The sequence below is a fragment of the Myotis lucifugus genome, unplaced genomic scaffold (assembly GCF_000147115.1).
Source record: "Myotis lucifugus unplaced genomic scaffold, Myoluc2.0 scaffold_2664, whole genome shotgun sequence".
Lineage (NCBI taxonomy): Eukaryota > Metazoa > Chordata > Mammalia > Chiroptera > Vespertilionidae > Myotis > Myotis lucifugus.
Window position 1 is genome coordinate 1 of NW_005873712.1, and position 10166 is coordinate 10166.

Genomic DNA, 10166 nt, shown 5'->3' on the forward strand with positions numbered 1-10166 from the left:
ATCTCCCCCATGAGCATTTCCTCAGCGCTGGCCATGGTCTTTCTGGGGGCCAGAGGCACTACCGAGGCACAGATGTCCAAGGTCAGCAGAAACTAACAAAGGGAGTCTGGGGTCCCCTGAAAGTCCCTCCTAAAAAGGTGTGCCTTTGAGCTCTTTCAGGGAGTTTTAAACACTGTGCTTGTGTGTTCCACAACTACACACGATGAGGCCAGACTTTCAGAAAAGCCCCAAGAGCAGTTCATTTATATGCAGGCTGTCACTCATGATTGAGCTTTTACTGAGCACATACTATGCGCCAGGCACTGTTTTCTGTTTGGCTGAGGATACAGCGGTGAAGAAAGTTACAAAGGCCGGGAGGTGTGCTGCTTCTCTTGCAGTGGGCAAATCTTTGAAGGCATCTCCTCTCACTTCAGATTTTTCACTTTCTCTTTTGCATGCAACTCGCTACTCATTAATAGATGCCTGCTATGTAATGTTACCTTTCAGCACAAAATAACGCAGGAATGCACCACAGTGGAGAAGTTGGCGGTGTTGCCTTTTTGAGGGAACAGGCCACCATGCCGTTATACTATTGATGTCTAGCCCTATGTCTGGCATGAGTGCCTGTGTGGGTAGGAGGGCTGATTAAGAGGAAAGAGTGAGCCCTAACCCGTTTGGCTCAGTGGATAGAGCGTCGGCCTGTGGACTGAAAGATCCCAGGTTCGATTCCTGCCAAGGGCATGTATCTTGGTTGCGGGCACATCCCCAGTAGGAGGTGTGCAGGAGGCAGTTGATTGATGTTTCTCGCTCATCGATGTTTCTAACTCTCTAACTCTCTCCCTTCCTCTCTGTAAAAAATCAATAAAATATATTTTTTTTAAAAAAAAGAGGAAAGAAGTGAGGTGTGGTGGCTGCAGGGACAGGGCCAAGCCCTGGGTGGTATGGCAGGTCCCTGTTACAGGGAGAAGAAGCAGTAATGCCTGGCCTTCCACCTGGCCTTCATGGGTTTGGGGCCCACCACTGTGCTGCGTGGTCTTTGTTGAATTCTGAAAGGGGAACTCCAGCTTTCCGTGAAAGTAGGGGAAAGATTACATGGTGCCAGTAACTGGGGAAGGTCCAGCCTTGGATTCAAATTTATCCATCTGTTCCAGCTTCAAATCTTTTATTTCCACACTAGAGCCAGCACACGAAATTTGTTCAGTGGGGGTTAGGGGGTTGTTCCTCAGCCTAGCCTGCATCCTCTCCAATCAGGGACCCCTCAGGGGATGTCTGAATCCCGCTATAGGCCTGATACCACAGGGACAATCCCTCTCACAATCGGTGACTTTTGGCTATCTACCGTTAGCCTGCCTTTCTGCCTGTTTTCCCCTACCCCTTCTGCCTGCCAGACTCATCCATGCCTAACTGCTCCCCTGCCGGCAAAATCGCTCCCAACAGCCCTCCCCTGCAGGCCTGTTTGACCCCAACTGCCCTCACCTGCTGGCTGGGTCGCCCCTAACTCCCCTCACCTACTGCCATGGTTGCCCCTAACATTCCTTCCCTGCAGGCCTGGTCCCCTCAACTGCCCTCCCTTGCCGGCCATCTTGTGACCACATGGGTGTGGCCCTCTTGTGCGAGGGCATGATGGTCAATTTGCATATTACCTCTTTATTATATAGAAGTTTATGAAAATCCAATGGTCTTTACCAATGCAGACATGAAAGCATTTTTATATTTCCCAAAACCCACTTTTTATTTTGAGGTTTATCAGGGGACTGAATTGCCTCAGCAAAAAAGTAGTTTTAAGGGTTCCCCTGCTTTTCCATTAAAGCAGATCTATCATAGCAACTGTGCAAACATTCCGTATCTTGGTGTGTAACTGTACTTTCTACATTGTGTAGGTTTATTCTTTGTGTGCTGAAATAAGGAACCCTCCCAGTTCTCATAAAACCATAAAGGGATTCTTGATTTGTAACATGAAAATTAAACTTTTGCTGAATGTTAAGTTTATAGGTGTTATTTTTAACTTACTAATGCTGATAGTGTAGTTTAAAAATCCCCTCAATTCTGTAATATCTTTGTGCTCCCACAAAGGGATTGAGTCTTAATTTTACTGTTTATTTCTAAGAACTTCCAGTAAAACTATATTTGATGCATAATTTATATATGAATATACCTGCTATGATTTTCTTTGGAGAAAAAGCAGACATAGATAAATGTTTAACCTATTAACCACTTACATTCATGGGAATATAATTATAAAAAGTGATATAAAAAGAGCTTCTAATGTAATTATGTCTTAAAAACCGATACATTTTAGATTCTCTATTCTTTTGTACGCCAATGGGCTGGGAATTATTGATAATTAGTGATAAAAGCATTAATTTAATTTGATAGAAGCAAATGTCAAGGAATCCGTTTCAAAATAAATGCCTATAGAAAGAATGTTTTCTCTGTTTTAGACTCTTCACTTCGATGCAGTTAAGGAGATTCATTCAAGTTTTCAGAGTCTGAATGCTGATATCAACAAGCGTGGAGCTCCCTATATTCTGAAACTAGCTAATAGGTTATATGGAGAGAAAACCTATGAGTTCCTCCCTGTGAGTACTTTACAATTACATGCTAAAACTCACGAAACAGTGCAGACATTTTCCAGCACAATCAAGTCACAGAACTCAGTTTTTATTTTTATAAACATTCAGAAAAAGATATAGAATTTAAACAGATGACAATAGCCCCATTAATGTTTTGATTTCATTTGACAGTCTTCACAGGAAAAGATTGACCCTGCCTGTGTTACTAAAGCAAGAGTGAATTCCATAATTCACTTCCAAGAATAATCAGTGTATACTTATTTATGAAAATGTTAGCCAACAGTTAGAAAAGAATTGGTTAATTTTCTGTACACCAAAACTACTGAACTGTACACTGAAAATGATTAAGGTGGTAAATTTAGTGTTATGTGTTTTTTACCATAATGCAAAAAGTGTAAGGGTTAGAATTTTTTTGTTATATTGAAATTTATGTCTTTTAGAACAATTTCTACTGCCTTTAAGAAATTTAGAAAACCATTTCTGTATGTAGTAGGACTTATTCATGTGTTTTTTTTCTACCTCTCTTATTTTATACAGGAGTTCTTAGCTTCAACCCAGGAAATGTATGGTGCTGAACTGGCCAGTGTAGATTTTCAGCGAGCCTCTGAAGATGCAAGAAAGGTGATAAACGAGTGGGTCAAAGGGCAGACTGAAGGTAAGAGAGTGGGCCCAATGTAGGCATTCATTACACACTGGCCATTTCTTTCCTCCTTCCACTTTCCCAGCCTGCAGATGACTCCCTGCCCTTTTCCTCTGCCCTCACCCTCTTACTGGGGCTAAACTCTGCCAGTGCCCAGTGCCAGACAGCTTTTACATGTGGAAATTCCTCAAAGTGGGAACTTCAACATGCTTTCACTGAAGCAGCTAAATATTTTCCCCATAAATGCACCAAACAACATTTTAAAATTAAAAGTAACATTGAATGTAAGATAAAAAGGATAAAGTTTTGAGGAAAATCCATCCTGGCCCAGATTATGGAATAGAATCCTATATAATAAAAGCCTAATATGCTAAGTGTCGGGTCATCTGGTCAGTTGTCTATCCAACCAATCAGAGGGCAATATACTCATGATATGCTAAGGCCACTCAACCGCTTCTATGACGTGCACTGACCACCAGGGGGGCAGATAGTCGACCAGTCAACCAGTCACTATGATGTGCACTGACCACCAGGGGATAGGAACTATGACTGGTAGGTTAGCTTGCTGCTGGTTTCTGGCTGATCAGGACTGAGCGATAAGGGCCGTACCTGCCTTTGCACCCTCCCACGGTCTCTTCCTGGCTGGACAACCTCCCTCATCACTCCCAGCCGCCATCATGCACCAGTGGGTCCCTCGGCCTGGCCTACACCCTCTCACAATCTGGGACCACTCAGGGAATGTCGGAGATCCACTTTTGGCACGAGCCTGATCAACCCAGGAACTTCCCCTTGGTGGTCAGTGCACTCCAACAGGGGGAACGCCACTCAGCCAGAAGCCGGGCTCACAGCTGGCGAGCACAACAATGGTAGCAGGAGCCTCTTCCACCTCCCAGCAGTGCTAGGGATGTCCCACTGATGACTTAGGCCAGCTCCTCATGGAAAGTTGGTGGTCCCTAAGCCACCAGTCAGACATCCTCCAAGCGCTCCCAGCATGGGAGAGGGTATGGGCCGGGATGAGGGACCTTCTCTCACTCCGAGTGCACAAGTTTCATGTACTGGTCCTTTAGTCTATAATAATAAAAGCATAATATGCTAATTAGACCAGACGCCCTACTGGGGGACCTTTAGGAGGAAGCCGCGATGGCTGAGGCTGAGCCCCTTGCATGATTTTGTGCATTAGGTCTCTAATATTCTCATACTTGTGACAAACTGCTGTGGCCATAAGTATTTTGGCAAATGTCTTGTCTAAGCTGTCAGGGGTGGCTCCATCTCAGCTACTTCACCACCACCACTCTTGCTAACCTAGTCAAGGTCTCAATCAAGGCACCTCCCCAATACCTGTTCTCCCATCCAAGGCATTCTTCATGGCCATGCGGCAGTCACAAGGGAACTGGTGTTTCAGAGCAGTAACTGTCATAGCCTTCAGATATCTGTTAAAATATTTTCTATGAGAGCAGTTTTCTCTTGGAGGCTTTGAAGAAGTGACTTATTTAAAAACTAGAGGCCCAGTGTATGAAATTCATGCATGGGGGTTGGTGGGGATGGTAGAGTCCCTCAGCCCAGTCTGCACCCTCTTCAATCCAGGACCACTCGGGTGATGTCCAACTGCCAGTTTAGGCCAGATCCCTGTGGCAGTCGGACATCCTTCTCACAATCTGGGACTGCTGGCTTCTAACCGCTCATCTGTCTGCTGGCCTGATTGCCCTATCTGCTCTTCCCTGCCACCTTATCCCCCTAACTGCTCTCCCCTGCTGGCCTGATCCCCCTAACTGCTTCTGCCTTGGCCCCGCAACCATGGCTTTGTCTGGAAGGACGTCCGAAAGGTCATCCAGAAGATGTTTGTTCTAATTAGCATATTACCCATTTATGATCTGCATTGAAAGGGCCAGTGATCTATACAAGTATAGAAGTATGTATACACTGTGGCAGCTGCCACAGTGATCTATACATTATTTTTATGCCTACCAAAGAATAGCCATTCACAAAAGAAGGCTCATTGTTTTTCATACAATGCAGAAAACATTGTCCTGTTTTTAGCTTTTATACCCTTTAGTTGGTTTATTTACAATCAAAACATACTTGCAGAGCTTCCCTAACTTAAGACATTAAAGGGAATTAAATAAAAAGTATGAATTTGAATTGCATTTCAATGCAGTTCAAAAATGGAACGATGATTTGTGAATTTTTTTTTTTAAAAACTTACTTTATTTCTTTAGAGAAAATTCCAGAATTGTTGGCTGCAGGCGACGTTAATAATATGACTAAACTTGTGCTAGTTAATGCCATCTATTTCAAAGGAAACTGGCAGGAGAAATTCAGTAAAACGGCCACAACCGATACACCGTTCAGATTGAATAAGGTGAGGTGATATAATTATAAAATTGCTCCTTGTTCTAAGAAAATGCAGATAATACTGTGAGTGACTTGGTTTTTCAACTGTTCAGAAAGACACAAAAACAGTGAAAATGATGTATCAGAAGAGCAAATTTCCATTTGGCTACATCGAGGACCTTAAGTGCCGGGTGCTGGAGCTGCCTTACCAAGGCAGGGACCTCAGCATGGTCATCCTGCTGCCAGATGACATCGAGGACGAGGCCACAGGTCTGAAGAAGGTAACGGTTCCCACACTCATGCTTCATGTTTCCTTCTAACAGATTGGTTCAGACTGTGTGTATGTGGTGTGGTAGTAGGTCATCAATGTTTGCTACTCTGAAGCCCTAAGATTAACTTTTCAGGGACTGTCAGTGAACAGTTGTGGTGGGGACTCCTAAGACTCTATATTAAATGTAACATGTCAATGGCAGCTCACAGGAATTTTCTTAAATAAACTCTAGAGGAAAGTGCAGAAAAATTAGAATTGTTTTACTGAAACAAATTTGTTAAAATTAAAAATTCCAAAACATTTAGAATAGGTAACTTTATCTTCTACTATGAGACCCTATTATTACACTGCTCATTTTCATCACAATTCATATAGATTGTGAATTAAATTTCTCACAGCTATGTGGTAGAAAAGACCCATAAGACAAACTAGCTTGAAAGCTAAGCCTATTTTCTCATATGAACTTTGTATGATGTTTCTATTTTATTTCAGTTAAAGGCAAAGACATTTCTTGTGAGGCTAGAAGTAGGCAAAACTGTGAATTATGGTTTTTCTTTAGTATCTCTAGCCTGCTGTGTGTTTTTTCTCTACACTCTCCCTAACCAAACCTGTTATCAGGAAGAGGTCCAATATTAATTACTGACATGTATAAAGTGTGTATTAAAATCAGTATGTTCCTTTTTTTTAATTGTATTTTCATATTTGTCCCTTCTCTGATTATAAAGAGAAATTCTCCAGCCTCATAAAGGAGATAATCAGCATCAGTAGAACAAGTGGAATGATGGGCCCATTCTAGTCCAATAATAGTAGTAATATGGTAATGATAATAGCTGACATTCTTGTGGCACTTACTAGTACTGTGTGCCAAGTGCTTTGCATACATTAAATCATTTAATGCTCACAACAATGCTATAAGGTAGGTACTATTATTAACCTGTGCCTAGCCAGCTCAGCCAAGGGTTCCACAAGCCTGAGTGAGAGTGGTGAAGGATGAAGAAATGACAAAGAGAATAAGCTGGGTCTAGGTGGATCTTCCTGTGCCTGGCTGAGGCCACAAGAGAGAGATCCAGAGGCAAGCTAAGACTTTATTTTATAGCAAGAGGTAAAAAAAGTAGTGGTCACCATAGTTACAATGTTCTTCTCAGTTTCACTTGTTTTGGAAGCACTTGCTGTATCTCCCACAGCCCATTAGCTACCCAGATAAAATCTAGGGAGCATGATAATGTCAAGCCTAATTATGCTAACAGGACTGTGCCCTCTAAGCTGAGACTTGTTTGTGGCTTTGCCCTATAGCCGAGCCCTACATTAACCCTCTCCCTATTTTAGATGAGGAACTAGTCCCTTTTCTTTTTTTACCCACAAGCTAAATCTATTAGACATTACTTCAGCACAGTGAGTTCACAGATAAACACAGTGATCAGTAGGGTTCAGAATAGAAGAAATAGAAGAAAACTTTTGAATATTACCTTGCACCAATCAACCAGTTAAAGTAATAACAGCCATCTTGGCCTATCACAGTAATCCAGTGTGGTAGGGGTTTAGGAAAGCCTGGGTGGATGGATGGTTGGGTGGGTGGATGGATGGGGAGTCCCTGTTACTTGGGCCCTTGATGGCTTAGACCACAACTCTGCTCTGTTATCACCAATTGCTGAAAAGAAATGAAATCCTCCAAGTGGAATCTATTTAGGCACAAAACATGAAGGAATCTAATTAGCAACCGATAAAATGAGTCCATTCATGTAAATAATGTATGTTGCCTTGCTTATGTGGAATAGTTCTCACCTTTTCTATGCCCTTTCTTATTTCAGATCGAAGAACAATTGACCCTGGAACAACTGCATGAGTGGACCAAACCTGAGAATCTGCGTTCCATGAAAGTCAACGTCCACCTGCCCAGGTTCAAGCTGGAAGAGAGCTATGACCTCAACTCTCACCTGACCAGCCTGGGTATAGAGGATCTCTTTAATAGCAAGTCTGATCTGTCTGGCATGGCAAGAGCCAGAGATATTTTTATATCAAAAATTATCCACAAGTCTTTTGTGGAAGTTAATGAGGAGGGCACAGAGGCAGCGGCTGCCACAGCCGTAATTGGATTGGGTTGCTCGCTTATGCCAGAAACTGTTGAAAATTTTGTGGCCGACCATCCATTCATTTTTTTCATTCGACACAATCCCTCAACTAACATCCTGTTCTTAGGTAGACTTTCTTCCCCTTAGAGACTGTGGAAACCCGAGGTCGAGCCAGAGCTGTATCACTGGCCCTTTCAAAGATATATGAAAATTATATATCTTCTACAATAAAGCTACCACCCCCCAAAACAAATCTGTAACTTCCTTTCTAATGTCACCTCTGTTGGCTGCTTATACCTATTAACTTTGGCAGAGGTATCTATTTTCCTTTCTTTATATGAAAAATTTAGTGATTGCTTTTGAATGCACCAAGCAGATACGTAAACTCTTGACAGTGTAGTAAACAAAGAAACTGCTGTACTCTCTTGAAAGCCATGAGAAAAATTACAGTACTGTAATTTGTTTCACAGATAGACTTCTGGAAGCTATGATAGAGAGACAGTCATTGTTGAAGGGAGGCTTAAAAACAGACATTCAATTGAAATATAGGAGAGCAGCCCAATTAAGGGTTGGATTATGAAGATAAATTTGCCTTGGCCGGTGTTTCTGACCCTTTGTTCTACAGAATTAGTATTCTATTATAGCCCCTCTGATGTCAAAAAATTAAAGAGCTTATTTTCCTTTATCCGTCTGGTTTGTAGTTTGTGTGGGATCCCAAGGAGTGAAGAAGTATTTGTCTTATCTTAAAAGATGCCATGAAACTACGAAAAGAGAAGTGAAGTAGGAGAGACTATTAAATATGAGAACCAGAGATTACAGACTTATTTAACATGCTGAAAAAATATCACGCAAAACTCCTGCCAATCCAGAATTCTTCTATACCCAGGAAAAATATTCCTTAAGATATATTCAGACAAACAAAAACTGAGAGAGTCTTAAAAAATTGTAGAAAATATTATTTATGCAAAAGGAACATAAGCGTTGTAGGAAAAGAACAAGAGCAAGAAAAAATTTAAATATAAATTTAAATAAATATTGACTGTATAAAACAATAGTAATAATGTCTGCAGAATTTCAAACATACACAAAATTAAAATAAAGGATACCATAGGTGCTGGGGAAGAAAAACAGGGGTAACATTTCTTGCATTCCTTGCATTTTCTGTGAAGAGAATAAAAGCACAATTACCATCACTAGCTGCTTAATGACATTTTGGTCAACAACAGAGTGCATCTACCTTGGTGGTCCCACAAGATCATAATGGAGCTGAAAATTTCCTATTGCCTGGTGATTGTAGACACCATAGCACTATAGTGCAAGGCATTACTTATGTGTTTGTGGTGAGTCTGGTATAAACAAACTTACTGCACTGCCAGTCATAGAAAAAAGTTTAGCATATACAATTATGAACAGTACATGATATTTGATAATGATAGTAAATGTACTTATTATATTATAACTTTTATCATTATTTTAGACTGGGTAATTTTTTCTATTTATGAAAGAACAATGTGCTTGAAACAGTGTGGAATGTTACAATGGCAGCAGCCGCATACATTTTGTGTTTATTGTGTTTCTTGATTGAATCATTTTCTCTTGTGCTGGACTTAATCTCATGTTGTTTTTTTAAAAATAAAATGCTGTACAGAGTTTTATCTTAGAAACAATAGGATATACCACACTGCCGAAATCCAGATTAGGCTGTACTGTCTAGGTTTGTGTAAGTGCACTTTATGATGTTTGCACTACAACAAACTTGCCTACAACATGATTCTTTTTAAAAAAATATATTTTATTGATTTTTTTACAGAGAGGAAGGGAGAGGGATAGAGAGTTAGAAGCTTCGATGAGAAACATTGATCAGCTGCCTCCTGCATACTCCCAACTGGGGATGTGCCGGCAACCAAGATACATGACCTTGACCGGAATCGAACCTGGGACCCTAGAGTACACAGGCTGATGCTCTAGAGATCCACTGAGCCAAACCGGATAGGGCACAACATGATTCTTAAAACATATCCCAAAGGTAGGTATCACATATCTGTACAATTATATTAGACTAGAAGCTCAGTGCACGCAGTGCACGAACTCATGCATGGGTTGGGTCCCTCCCTGCCAATTGGGGCTGTCTCTCCCAGTCCAGTTGGGACCAGAAACAGGGAGGGACTGTGGGAGGTTGGCCAGCCACAAAAAGTTGGCTGTGTGAGTGAACTGACCATCAGGTCAGTCTGCCCCTGGTGTCAGTGCGCACCATAGTTACTGCCAGTTGTCCAGTCATCCAGTAGTCCAGTCGTAATGTCACT

At 41.6% G+C, this 10166-nt stretch overlaps 1 protein-coding gene across 1 annotated transcript; it reads left to right on the forward strand.

Annotated features, from left to right (window-relative positions):
• Window positions 1-6: 6 nt before the first annotated feature.
• LOC102428271 (leukocyte elastase inhibitor-like) lies at window positions 7-8548 on the forward strand. The gene is made up of 6 exons (XM_006108558.2): window positions 7-81; window positions 2421-2558; window positions 3090-3207; window positions 5409-5551; window positions 5637-5804; window positions 7603-8548. The coding sequence occupies exons 1-6, from the start codon at window positions 10-12 to the stop codon at window positions 8008-8010; spliced, it is 1047 nt and encodes a 348-aa protein (XP_006108620.2). The 5' UTR covers window positions 7-9; the 3' UTR covers window positions 8011-8548.
• The last annotated feature ends 1618 nt before the right edge of the window (window positions 8549-10166 follow it).